We start from the raw sequence: 14350 nt of genomic DNA, 5'->3' as shown, positions 1-14350 counted from the left end.
CATTGGTTGGAGTGTGATTATCAAGCTACTGGGCAACATGGCAGCGATACGGAGCGGAGACCTGTGTAGTAGATGTCCTTCAGGAGGGATGTCTACTTCCCTTCAAGTCTCTGCCACTCCACGTCGACCACTAGGCCCATCTGCTATCATACCTTGTAGGGTCACTGAAGTACCAAGCACTATTGCAAGAAGTGCAGAAGATGCTGAGCAAGGGTGATGTAGAAGTTGTCGGGTTGGTCCTCAGTGTCTTACAGCTGAGTCTTTCTTATAGAGAAGACATTGGGGAGCTGGAGACCAGTCATAGATCTCTCTCCCCTGAACTGATTCATTCACCAGACTCTGTTCAAAATGGAAATGGCACATACTTTACTCGTCTCCGTCAGGGAGAACAACTTATGCTTACAGTGGACTTGAAGGATGTGTATTTCCAGACACCCATCCATCGGTTGTCCTGCAAGTACCTCTGCTTCGTCCTTGGGGAAAAGGTGTACCAATTCAGGGCACTCGTCTCAGGCTCTCGACTGCTTCCCAGGTGTTCACAAGTGTCCACCCTGGTTTCAACTTAGGCACATTCACACGAGATATGTCTATTGAGGTATCTCAATGATTGGCTGGTCCTGGCAAGCTCCTGCTTGCAATTGCTACAGGACAGGGATCGAATCCTCTAGTTTTGTTGTGATCTAGGGATTGTGATATATCTTGAGAAGTCCGATCTAGAGCCCAGGCAGAGGATGAAGTACCTGGGCATGTTGATAGACATGGTGGCAGCAAGAGTCTTCCCCTCAGACTCTTGTGTCAACAGGTTTAGGGAGGCATTGCGACTGTTCCTGTCTCAACAGTAGCAGTCTGCTCAGCAATGCTGAGTTGTGATTGGTCACCTGTCATCATTGGAGAAGCTGGTCCCTCATGGGCGGCCTCACCTTCGGTCTCTCCAGTGGAGACTGAGGGAGTATTGATCTCAGTCCTGCGACCCTCTATCTGCTCTCATCCCTTTCTTGCAGGAGGTTAGAGAGGATTTGGACTTGTGGCTCGACGACAGGAACCTCTTAATAGGAGTAGATTTTCGCACTCCCCCTCCGGACATACTTCTGTTCTCAGATGCATCAACCGAGGGATGATGTGCACACTTGGAGGAGTTGCTGACTGCAGAAGTGTGGAACCATCATTACAAGCACCTTCACATCAACATCTTGGAACTCAAGGTAGCCTTCCTGACCCTCCAAGAGTTTCAGGATCAAGTGGTGGGACACTGTGGTACTGGTAAGTGACAATACCACAGTAGTGGCATATGTCAACAAGCAGGTGCATGAGTGGGCAATAGCCCATTCGGTAGAGCTGTTAGCCAGGTACATTCCAGGCAAGAGGAATGTCGTGGCTGACAAGCTCAACCGCCAGAATCAGGTGATAGGAACTGAGTGGTCCTTACACCAAGATGTGGCGGAAAGGTTGTTCAGCCTATGGGGGCGACTGGTCATACATAGGCCTGTTCGCCAGCTGGTATAACAGGAAGCTAGAGACCTGCTCCAATGTACTGGACCCATGGGCTGCTGCAGAGCATGCATTCCAACACCCTTGGGACAACCTTAAGGTATACTCCTTTCCCCCATTCTGCATGATTTGCTTGGTGATCATCAGTGTTTTGACCACTTTGAATCTTCAGATGATTCTGGTGGCTCCCAAATGGCCACAGGCCGGTTGGTATTCTGACTTCTGGCTCTTCTGTGTGAGGCACCCAGAGAGATTCCTCCCTGGTATGACCTTCTGTGTCAACGACACGTAGAACAGTACCATCAGGCAGAGCCTTCCTTGTGCCATCATGGATGGATGTTATCCAACCAACTCACCGAGCAGCAACAGAGATGGGAGGATACCTCAGATGGTCCTCAGCAGCACTATACCAGGGAAAATAGGCCATCTTCTGTGGTTGGTATTGTAAACAAGGTATCTCTCCATTCGGAGCCATTCATCTGCATGACGTGGATTTCCTCGTCTTCCTTCGCAGAGAGAGGCTCCTCTCCGTTTCATCTGTAAAAGGCTATAGGGCTTTGCTAGGTCTAGTCTTGAAGCTGAAGGGTACTTATTGATATTTCTTCCTCTTCCTCCTTTGAGATATCATTTGTCATGAGGAGCTTCGAAAGGTCTTCCCCACCCAGGGATTTCAGACCTCCTGAGTGGGACATGACTCGTGTTGCAGAGCCTGACTGGTGCACCTTACGAGCCCCTCAGAGCATCAGAGGTATGTGACCCTCAAGACCCTTTCCCTGCTAGCCCTGGCATTGGCGAAGAGAGTTGGTGAACTTTCTGGCCTTCCCTTTGATGTAAAATGCTCAAGGGGATGGGGATTGGTTATGCTTCATTTCGTTTGGGTTGTGTAGCAAAGAATCAGAATTCATCAGTCTCTGACGTTATATTCGATGCTTTCACCATCCCCTCCCTGAGTGACTGTTGGTGATGATCCGGATGAGATGCTGCTTTTTCTCATCAGAGCACTACATAGCTATCTGAAGAGGACTCGATATCTCCGGCCTGAGTTCGACGACTCTGGTGCTGGCGTAGACGACACTGGTACACTTCGTCTGAGAGCTCACAAGATCCCTTGCATTCAGTAAAAACCTGTCAGTTCATCAGGTTTTGAAGGCAGGTTTCCGGGCATGCCAGACTACTTTCACCTCATTACCTTTGAGATATTGCCCACAGATCCTTGGATACAGTTTCCTTGGGACCAGTGGTGGCTGCTCAACAAGTTGTGTAGTTTACCCAGTTCCTCTGACTGTATAAGGTTGCATCTCACTTCGGTGTTTCGGTATGAACAAGTATGTCTGAGGAGTGACTGGCGTTCAATGGAGGTAAGTCACTCCATAGAGTAACCTATCTATATTCTTTGACTGGCTAATAGATGCAAATATCCTCCCCATCCTTCCCTTCCCTTTACAAGGCAGGGAGGAGGGACTCTGTCATAAGACAAACCCAATACTTGTACTTGCCTTACTGTCTCCATCATTATGGTTCATTGCTTTCTCATAAGGAGGACACATACCCTTATAGTAAACTGGAAGACTGGCTCTGATCTCGCAGTTCCTAACTCTGATCAAATGCCAGTGGCTGGATTTCCTTCCTCGCTTTTATGACCAGAAAGGAAATCTCAGGTGTGCTGAACCCCAGTCGGTTCATAGGGGCTCACTCAGATTCCTCCCATCAATCAGTGAGTCTCCTTATAGTAAAGGACTGAGGGTTTTATGTCATGTAGGAACAAATCACAGTTTTGGACAGTAAATTGTATTTTTCCTAACTCTATAAACCTCAGGTCCTTTACACTAACTGCCTACCTCATGCCGCCTCTCAATCTGCTACCTGGTCCTAAAGCGAATTGGAATGTTTACGTCCGGTCGAGAGGGCCTCCAAACTACCGGACTGCTAGTTAACTACCGAACCGTCTCGTTAGAAGATATCAGTGGCCGTGTCCAGCTTACGCCTTAAGTAACTCCCATAGTAAAGGACCTCAGGTTTGTATAGTTAGGAAAAATACAATTTACGTACTTTTAAAAATTGTGATAAATATTCCATTCCATTCCTATATGGATTTGATGACAAGTATATAAAGTTCTTCCTAAAGGTCTGAGATTTTAAATTTTCAGTCATGCCTTGAAGCCAATTTTCATTTTCATTACTACTAATGCATGGAGAAAATATAAGCGATATTAGGTAATGAAAGACACAACGAAATAAAAGGATTTGTTACTTTGTTAGAAAGAAGGGATGATAACCCTTCATTTCTTGTTTTCCTTGTCACAAACAATCAAATTTATGTCCATGCTTATAATGTTTTTTATATCCTGAATTGGCCCTATTTCCCAGGTGAAAATTTGTTAGATGTATGCTAGTATTGCACCAGCCCTGGTTTTTGGCCATGCCCCTAGGTTAGTTAAGGTTGGGTTATTATCTCAGTAGTAATTTAAGTGTGGGAACATAATGAGATTATGTTCCCACTCTTAAAGAAAATTTTATGGTTAGTTTTTAACAAGAAAAATTTATGGTTAGTTTTTAACATACAGCGTCCTGCTTTTTTCAAGGAAAGGTCTCGGTACTCTATTAAATCTCGGGGAAAATGCTTCCTGGGTAGTTCTATTACTATGATAAAGATGATGCAATTATTGATTTGTTTTTGAGGAAATATAATTCTGTGATAAGGCTATTGTACCGTCCTTCATGGCATACCTAGCATTACATATCACTTTTACCAAATCTCATGGACTTCAGTCCTCTTGTGCCTTCAACTTAAATTTTTCCCCAGAAATCAAAGGCCTTGAATGAACTACAATCCAGATCCCCTTGTTAATGCTGCACGATCATCTTTTCACTTGCAGTCTGAGAGATCCAACAAAGAGAAAGACCACCTTCGGCGTCAGGTCCAGGAGGCTGATAGGCGGTGTCAGGAAATGGTAACATCGATGAAACTTTTGCAGGGACAGGTATGCTCATCTTGGAATATCCTTAGGACACTCTTGAACCTGAAATTTTCTTTTGTCGAACAATTTTCTTATATAATCTACAGAGTATATGCAAACACACACACACACACACACACACACACAGTGACAGTAAACCCTCGATTTGCATGTGTCGTAAGTACGTATAGGTTACGAATTTTATTATTATTACGTATACGTACTAATACTTATTCTAAGCGTGTTTTCCTAGCATTTTAAAGCTTTTCACTTATATTATAGCATATTCTGTATATTCTACTGAGGACTTATTACTCCAAGCTCTGTTTTCACAGGCAAACAATTCAGACGAAATTTTTCCGTTGAAAAATCGTGATCGTCACGTTTTGTGATAACTATTTTTACTAAATCCTCTTAGTATTGATATTTACGATGCATTACGTATTTCTCTTATTTTAATGGAAATGGGATTTTGTAACCCAAGTGAATTAAGTTAGGACTGGAAAAACTGCAAACATTTCAAGGTGCCTCCATTCCTTGGTATTTACTTTATGTAATTATTATACGCACACTCACTGTACATAATATATGTGTAAGGTCTTTACATAGATTACGTAATTAATGGCCGGGCTGGTGAGATGCATTGCTTTCATGTGTAGTTATGGTTTTAAAGAGCAATGTAGCGAAAGTGATGCTTCAGTGAATCCATGTGGGTTGCGAGTCCATGGACTGTATCTTTGTGTGCATGTGCAAGGATAGAGCTGCCTTGCTTATTTGCTCTGAATTACAGTTTTCCTTTTCCGCTTTTAGGTGCAGACGCTGGAAGAGGAGGTAACAGCGGCGACAGAGGCCAGGGCTGAGGCGGAGCGACGGGTGGCGGAGACACAGAGGAAGAACTTGAATCTTCAGGAGACTCTTTCGGCTCAGGAAGTATGGCATGGCATTCAAAAGAGTAGAATGAACCGAATATAAATGAAAGGTCGATTTAGAGGCTGGTTAGATAAATTGCTCTTATAAGTGAATTGTGGAGGAATATCTTTCATAAATCATTTTTAACCATCTCCAACGTATATAAATTCCACTGGATTAGAGGAAACTCAAAAATTTCAAGTGATATGTAAAAGTGCAGATACTCTGGCTTATTTATAATATTTAAAAAACTTATGCATTGCATTTTTAATCCACTTGTTAAATGGGCTGAATATCCATTTAATATAGCTATGAAAACTGGGTGATTCCTAATATTCTTTTTTAATATTTAACGTGTGTGTGTGTGTGTATGCGTGTGTATGCATCAGTGCCATTGGTGTAGCCAGGATTTTTTATTAGGAGGGGCCAAACAGTCAAGACGATTTTGAATAGTGCACAAATTTTTTTATGATTATATATATATATTACAAGGCCTGTTTTTGGCCTTGTCTAAAAAAAATCGACTTGGTAACGTCGACCTCAATGAACTTCTGGCACCTACCTCAGAAAATCTCTGCAACCGGTATCCCACTACTTTCAGTCATTATTAAATTTACCGGACTTAACGCCCAAACTCCAAGATAACAAAAACAGAATCTGTATTTCCCAAAAAAACTAACATGATAAAAAATAAACAAATAAAAAAAACAAGCACAAAGTGTAACCACTCCTAGCAAAGAAAAGTAATTTCAAACGATTGATACACCAACTCCCACATTAAGTCATTAATTCACATAGCTATCACTATTTTCCCCAAATTCAGTAACATGAACATGTCAGTCAATAGAAATCAGAATTCCCAGTTTGGCGACGTTGAATCCACCTGAGGGAAAAGAAATCATCAGAAATGAAAATAAAGATGCATGAGCATAAAATAATGGGAATACAGTGGAACCCCCGTTATTCGTGAGGGATGCGTACCAGACCCGCTACGAATAGCTAGAATCTGTAAATACTTAGAACCCCTATCAAAATGCTTAAAACTACATATTTTATCAGTTCAAACTCAAGAGAACCCCACTTAAAATGCTTATATGGGCCTGGTTTTTAAAGGTTTATCACAAAAAGTGCATTTAATCATGAAATTGATATGAAAATTCAGTAATTTGTGGATTTTTCTCAGAAAAACACTGCACATATTTAAATTTCCGTTAAACAGTGGATATACATACTATAAGGTCTGTAGAGAAATCTGCGAATATGTGAGACCTCTGATCTGGAGTCCGTGAATATCAGGGGTCGACTGTAAAAAAAAAAAAAAAAATGTTTCTCGTATACATGGGAGAAAAAGAAACTGATTAGAAACTCAATGTTTTTCACTGCACCTCGGCCTCTCTCCAGGCACTTGTAAATTGTTCAGTGTTCAACAGTCTTGTAGCTTCTAACACTAGTTTATTCTTTTTACCTTATATGTAGATCTTGTGTGCCTCCCCTTGGGCTTTCTTCACTGCCAACTGCTAAAAGAGTCTGCCGTCGAATGCCCAACTTACTCACTCGCTATCGGAATATATTATGTTCTTCATGCACCCTGATAGACGTACAAATGCACACATGCTAGTCTTCTCACGGTTCTGATGTAAGTGTGTACAAACACACATACGCTAGTCTTCTCACGATTCTGATGTGTGTACAAGCACACTAAATCCTTCCAGAAGGTTCTTTGCACACTTGTGTGATATCACGGTCAGGTGACACTTTAAGACACGTGGTCCACCCACTGGGTCAATTTGCACACGCACGCTCATGTCTCACCGAACCCAACTGTTTTTACGATCATCAACAAGCACCGTCCCTGCTCAAAATATTCGCTGATGGTCCCATTGACATCTTGAAGCTTTTTCCACAATGCGCGGCCCCTTGTTGAGCATTCCAATTAGGAAATACCATAAACGAGATTGTTCCTACACATGATACAATCCCTCTGTTCCTTACAATAGGAATTACTTAAGGTGTAGCCTGGACACTGTTGCTGAACTCTTTCAAACAAGGCTTTCGGCCGTCGTCAGCGAAAGACGTGTATTCTTCGCTCTCTGCCCGACTGTTTGCTGATTTCTTTCTATCTGGGTGGAATTTTTCTATGTTTGTGAAATACTCTTGTTATATATATATATATATATATATATATTATATATATATATATATATATATATATATATAATTGTGTTTATTGTGGGGTTGTTGGATTCTTTGATATGCAAACCCACAAATCACAGTTGCCTAAGAAGCCTGACTTTGGTCGGCGGTGCCCCAGGGTGCAGGGCAAGAAATGCGGTAATTTCTTATGTGGATCTTCACGCCATGTGTACTACTGCCAAGGGCGTGGGGTAACACGCCCTCAGTTGCTAATCCATCGTCTTCCTATCTCTCTCCCAGCAATTTTTAGTGGATTTTTTTTTAGTTCAAACTAACAAAATACACAGTTTTAAGCATTTTTATAGGGGTTCTAAGTATTCACGTATTCTAGCTATTCGTGGGGTGCCTGGTGCACATCTCCAGCAAATATGGGGGGCGGGGGGTCCACTGTATGTGAATGATATGTGTATGATTGTGATTTATTCATATGTGTTTTCATATCCAACTTATATTACGGTCCTATGTTTCATTTTATGTACATAACTAGAAATACTGGTATGTGTTATGTGTCTCTTTAAAAATTCATCCTATCAGTATACAAGTATGAGTGTATGTAGTATATATAATAGCCATATACCCAACAAAGTGCATGGAATTCCTAGACAAGTGAGAGTGTGGAAAGACTGGGTCGCCAGCTGGAGGATACAGTGGCAGCCTTGACAAAGGCTAGAGAAGAGGCTCATTCCAAGGCGGAGCAGCTTCGACAAGTAAAGCAGGATGTTACCCAGCTTTCTGATGCCCTTGCCTATGAGAAGGAGCTGAACACCAATTTGCATGACCAGGTTAGGTTGTGCCTCTTCAAGCTTTAATTAAGGAAGTGTTTTGTATACTAGTGTATCAAGGCTAGGAGGAAAGTTAAGGAGATTGCTGTGACTACTGTGTCTGCAGCCTAGGGAAACCTTTGCCTAGGAAAGCTTCACTTACAGTAGTTGGCAGTGTGGGGAGCCTACTTTAAAGAGAATTATAAAGCTAATCTAAGACAATGGTTCCTTAATATAATATCTTGAATTCATCACATTTATTAACTTTCATTCTATGCTTTAATACTTTGTAAGCATGAGATTTATCACATTTTATGTTCATCTTGTTTATGAAGTATGTATCTGTGGGATTTAACTTCTCAAAGAGTTTTCATATTTTTTTGAACCAATCGTGTGCACATGCAGCATAACCCAACCACTGCATTCCCTTTGGTGCCAGTTTTACTTTTTCATAGATAAAAAAACTAACAAATACATATTATTAGTAATTTCTAATTAATCAGGAACAAATTTTATATTTATTGAGTATTTGGTACAATGTTCACACATTGTTTGATACGTACTAGTTTTGGGCCAGCTTTATGAGGGCTGATAGTCAGCTCAGTGGTCTGGTTCAGTCTCTGCATAAATGTACAAATATGTCCCTGTAATAACCAACCAGTTCTTAATATTTTCCACAGCCATGAAATTCTCAAGTTTTACCGAGTATTAAATACAATTTTTAAATACAATGACATTGAATGATAGAGTCATTAAAGTGCAGTTGGTGGTCTTGCCCTCAAGTATCTAGTTGACATCATGTGGTAACTTTTATTTTTTCCTGTCGATTACTTTACTAGTTTGAAAATTTTATTTCTGTCATTACAAGAATGGACATTGGTAATGTATGTAGATTGGTTTACTTAAAAGGCATTAAAAAGCTTAGAAATATTAGAATTTTAACTTAAATGTGCATATAGGATGATACTTTCTTTCAGATCAGTTTTAAATACGAAATTTGACACCTTTCGCCATGTTGATAAAGCAGCATCTAATAAACAGAAATAAAATGTGAAAATCTGAGCAAGAAGTACTCCACTCCTTATATTTATAAAGACCTGGTTTGCCTGAATGCCAAATAATAAAGCTTCATAATTTCAAATGCATCTGTTTTCAAAATGTTGTTGCCCTCATAGGATATTTCTTTTATATACCTTATAAGATTGATTATTTGATTTTGATTTAGTATGACAAAGTTCATTTGTTTTTGGCAGATGGAAGTGCTAATGAAGGTGGCTGGTAATCATGAATATAAATCCTCTGAACAACAACAGGAGATACGAAAGATCATCAGGGACTCGATGCAGAAAGATCGCCAGGTGAGGAAGGGAAGCGAAGATTTTGTCTAAAGCTGCGTTTTGCTGCTGAGAACAAAGTCTGTAGTAGAAACAGCAGATCTTTATGTTTATGTAAGAAATGTTTATTAATAAACTTAAACAAATGAGTCATAACTTACGTCAGATGTCTCTGGAAACGGACTCTTGTCAGAAAAGTGTGGTCAGATTACCTTCATAAGCCATTTGCATACTTTTGATAAGTTTCTGAGTCAGTAATCAATTTTGTGTTATTTAACCATTTTACCTTCTGAAAATGAAGTCAATTGTTTTATGCAGTTTGAAATTCTTTTAACTTGAGAGCCTTATTGTAGAGCTAATAAAGTTCTCGTTTGCCTGCAGATATCAACACTAGAAACCCAAGTAGAAGCCCTCAAGATTCAAATAAATGCACTGGAGGATCTCGTTTCCAGTGAACGGAAGGAAGTGTTGTCACTTAAGGAAGCGTTGTCCAAGGAGTCAAAGTTATTACACCAGACGAGGAATAAGCTAGATGTAGTAAGTTGGAATGAACAGCATTACTGTACCTCATTCTCTTACAATACAGTTTACATGTTTATACTTATGTATTACTTTAATTGTGCAATAACCACTTTATTTAACATAGGATGGTACTAACCTCACAGATCTTATTACATCCAAAATTTTACTAAACCCATGCAAGCCAAATTTCCTGCTGAGGGCTTTACTCCTCTGTGTGTTAACGAACAATGTCTGTCTGTTGTGGCCGTCACCACATCTACTCCCTGCCCCATCCTATGTGTTTTTCATGGTTCTGTTCTTTCACCTAATGTCTTCCTTTGCTTTTTCAGTGACTTCTAGTTTACCTCTTCTCCGACTAATGCTTTTGCAATGATTCAACTCTCCTCATTTCCTCCTTATCTGAATTGTGCATCCTGTAGTTGAGTTTCATTCAGTAGCCTCGAGATAAAGTTTTATTTGTCCTCTCTGAAATACTGTTTTTTAACTGTTTTTTAAGCCTTGATTAAACCTCTCAGCTCTATTAGTGGTTTATTTTATTTTTTTTTTTTTTTCTTTCTTTTCTTGGAGAAACCAAGTCGTTCACACTGGAAATTTAGCTTTTTGTGAAAATTGATGGTTTTGATTCAGTGACATTATTCTTCACCCCGTCTGATAAATCTTTCTGTTGGACTTGTTCATCCCTTTCCGAAGTATCGCTCTTATTTAGGGCCCTACTAATTTTTCCTCCCTTCAGTATGAGATTGAATCTAAGGTAATTTATTTGATTATTAACACACTTAACCCACATTTCTCAATTCTTCTTCCTCTTTAGTGATCTGTTGAGCTCAAAAAGAAAGCTGTAAAGTAGTCTACATTCTACAACATTTACGCTGTTGAATTCGTTTTAATAACTATATTCTGTCTAGAGCAGAGAAAGCTGTTCATCTTTTAAGCTTCGGTCTTATTCGTATCATTAGCATGAAACACACACACACACATATACAAGAGGTTTGCATATATGGAACAGAACTATCTTGAATTTTGTATTCTGATAAGCCAACGAAAATCACAATAAAAACGTTGAATTTTTACTGTAACTTTGTAAAGTAGATGTGGTAATTAAAAAGTCAAGGTAGACATGGTAACTAAAAAGTTAAATACTACCCTTAATTTTTTCCAAACTATAGTGCAAATTTTGATATTGCTGCTAAAAATGATCGTCCCTGGAAAAATCATATCAGCAAGCAAGGTTTTCTTATGTTTTGCTTCTCTCGATAATTTGTGACAGATGTCCCGCTTCTCATCGTGGACCAAATCCTATTTTTTCTTCCTCCAGGCCAGGAAAGAAGCCTCGCGAGGGGAAGAACAACTGAGTGGCTTGAGAAAGGACCTCCAACATGCCCAAGACAAGGTCACCCGACAGGAGCAGCGAATCAAAGAGATGGTAGAGTCTTTCTTGAGATACAATTCACTTTGCTGATGGAGAGTTTCACTCTCTCTTTCTCTCTCTCTGTCACTCTCTCTTCTCTCCTTGCAAGATTCCAGCATCATGTCGATTTCCAGAGAGCATCTCGCATTCTGTTGATTTATAAAAGTGCTACGACCTCTTATTTTTTTTATCCTTTACCAGCATCTTGTATTGCCATTATCTGATTTTCTTGCTTTGATTTGTACTGCTGTTTATTGAAATATCTGTCTAGTTATTTTACTCCATTTGCTTACATATTTCTTTCACATTTGTGTCTTTTACTTGGTTGAATAGTTGCGTTTAGCACTCATTATCTTCGTAGTATATGAATACATTTTCTGATGATTATTGGCTCTCTCCTCTTTCTGTCTTTGCCCTCTCCTCTTCTCTCTAACATAATAATGATATTAGTGGACTGAAAAGCTAGATCATCAGAGCACCTTCCTCACTTAGAGCTTTGTTATGGACAGTTAACGTTTTTAATCTGACAGGATTTTCAGCATAAAATGGAGTAATTACCAAAAGATTTGTCTTTACAGTTGGCTTTATCAGTATTCTTATTCTGTATATATATTTATTTATTTACACATTTATTTATCAGCTGTGTTTCAGTTTTAAGGCTCATTTTCAGTCTTGGCTTGAGTACTTGCATCATGGGTAAACAGGGCTATAGTTTTCATTCAAACTAAAAGTCTTTGTTTGATGTCATGTAGGTCGCCAAAAATTCTGGTATCAGTTTTTTATTACATAATGTAAATATACTACAGATTTTACAGTTGCATTCTCAACATTTAATTACATACAATTTCTAAGTAAAATGCAAAAGAGCATTATGAAGTTACATCAATCACAGAAAGAATTTATAAAACCACTGTTACAGATAATATTTGTGTGAAAATGATATTCATAGTACAGTGCAAGCACTGAAATTCTATCATTATATTATCATAATTGCCCTATATCTCATATTCGCCACTAACTAACCATTGCTGACACCTTTTCCCTACTTGAATGACAGGAAATTAATGAATGAATCATCTTACAGCACAGAACATAATTTCTCATCTACACGGAACATGATTAAATTTCTTGAGTCTTGTATTTGTCGTATGATGCTTTTAAGTCTAGAGTAGTGCATTGTAATGACAAAAATAATCAATAAAGCCTACCTCCTAGTTTTATTTTAATGTGACTCTGGATCTCCTCACTTGTCTTAAATGATGGAGAAGAGTTAACTAAGGCAGTCCCAGGTTATTGGTAGCCTCAGTTATCATCAATCCGATTTTATAGCGCTTGTCTAGCAATGAAGAAAACTGGATTTTCTACGCTGATATGCAGTGACCCTCGCTTATTGGCGCCAATCCCCAGTTATCTGTGCTGATCCCCAGTTATTAGTGCTGATAACCGATTATTGGTTATAACAGAACCCATGCCGATAACTGGGGACTGCCTTTATTGCTTTCTTAAGAATTAAGAATTAAGAATTCTATGAAGGGAACGTATGTACCTATAGCAGCCAAACCTCTGTAGTCTATGATGACTGAGAAGGCAGTCCTGCTTTCAGTTTATGCAATAGTTTAACTGTCAGATCACTTGCCTTTTGTTGATGATAACCAGCAACAGGGAAAAACTATTTAAGAAAATAAGCTAAAGCAATTAATATATGAAATGGTGTGATAGAGGATACTGAGATGGTAACTATGTACCGTATAGAGGCAGTCCCCGGTTATCGGCGGGGTTCCATTCTCGGCAGGGTATTGATAAGCAAACCCTGCCTTTAACCAAAACTCGGTGATTTATGGCGCTTATGGCACCAAGTTTCGGCTAATAGCGCCTCTGTGAGGTATGTTATGGCACCATAATTCTCTTATTGGCACCTTATGACGCCGATAACCGAAACTTGGCCCGTTATGGTGCCATAAAACCGGATCGCCGATAACTGAGTCTAACGTTAAGCGGGGACTGCCTGTACTAATTATTGTTATAAGGCCTTAATTACCAGGAAAGCTGAAAGGAAAAGTGTTATCCAGTTTCATCCAGGTCTTTACTGAAATTTGTTGAAGCTACAATTATGACATTTATGCTGACTTAATTCCCACAAAAAGTATGTCAGTTTACTCTACATAATCATTAGAGAAACAGGCAAAACTCTTTTAGATATAGCAAAAGGGTAGCTGTTGTGACCAAAAATTGTTCATTTACAGAAGGTATCTGATGTCAAATAATAGATTAGAAAAAAATGTGATGTTTTTGTTCATTGTTACCAATTAATGTCATGCAAAACTACTACATGAAAACAAGAATCATGGGTTTGAGTCGTACAGGATTGTCAAACAATTGTTACTTTTTATCCTCTCATATCTTTACTCTCTGCTGTTTAAATTTGTATGGAGACACTGCTGAGGGGTGCATGTCAGATTAAGAAAAGAATAAAAAAATGAAGGATTGCCAGCATGAGGTTAAACTATCTTTGCAATAGCAGATTATGGTACTTGGTTATTTAACTATTGAAAGGTAAGAGACATCTTTGCAAGAATAACCCAATGTTATTGGTTTGTACATATTTGCATGAAAAGTAGATGTCTGTAAAAAAAGAATGTATATAAAAAATCATTGTTAAAGGATACCATGAATTCTATAATAATACTGGTATTACTGGCAATAGTTGATGGATAATTGGGTGGTCAAAATTATATGGCAAAATTTCATATTTTCATATATTGCCTAGTCATGTTAGTC

At 39.1% G+C, this 14350-nt stretch overlaps 1 protein-coding gene and 1 long non-coding RNA gene across 22 annotated transcripts in view; one reads left to right on the top strand and one right to left on the bottom strand.

Annotated features, from left to right (window-relative positions):
- Positions 1 to 14350, top strand: part of LOC135219359 (trichohyalin-like) — a gene marked incomplete at its 3' end in the record, with an annotated part of 284115 nt that overhangs the window by 176305 nt on the left and 93460 nt on the right. For 17 of the 21 annotated variants that reach the window (XM_064256063.1, XM_064256067.1, XM_064256061.1 and 14 more), the window contains 6 exon segments: positions 4365 to 4469; positions 5256 to 5375; positions 8150 to 8329; positions 9562 to 9666; positions 10024 to 10179; positions 11480 to 11587. In XM_064256063.1, the coding sequence (XP_064112133.1) occupies positions 4365 to 4469; positions 5256 to 5375; positions 8150 to 8329; positions 9562 to 9666; positions 10024 to 10179; positions 11480 to 11587 (774 nt within the window). 21 annotated transcript variants of the gene reach the window in all.
- On the bottom strand, positions 4383 to 6911 carry LOC135219362 (uncharacterized). The gene is made up of 3 exons (XR_010315423.1): positions 6820 to 6911; positions 6587 to 6657; positions 4383 to 4508 (listed from the first exon to the last, which is right to left on the bottom strand). It is a non-coding gene; the product is annotated as an uncharacterized LOC135219362 (long non-coding RNA).

This window comes from Macrobrachium nipponense, chromosome 1 (genome assembly GCF_015104395.2).
Source record: "Macrobrachium nipponense isolate FS-2020 chromosome 1, ASM1510439v2, whole genome shotgun sequence".
NCBI lineage: Eukaryota > Metazoa > Arthropoda > Malacostraca > Decapoda > Palaemonidae > Macrobrachium > Macrobrachium nipponense.
Note: the sequence above shows the minus strand (reverse complement) of the source record. Positions and strands in the feature narration are given on the sequence as shown.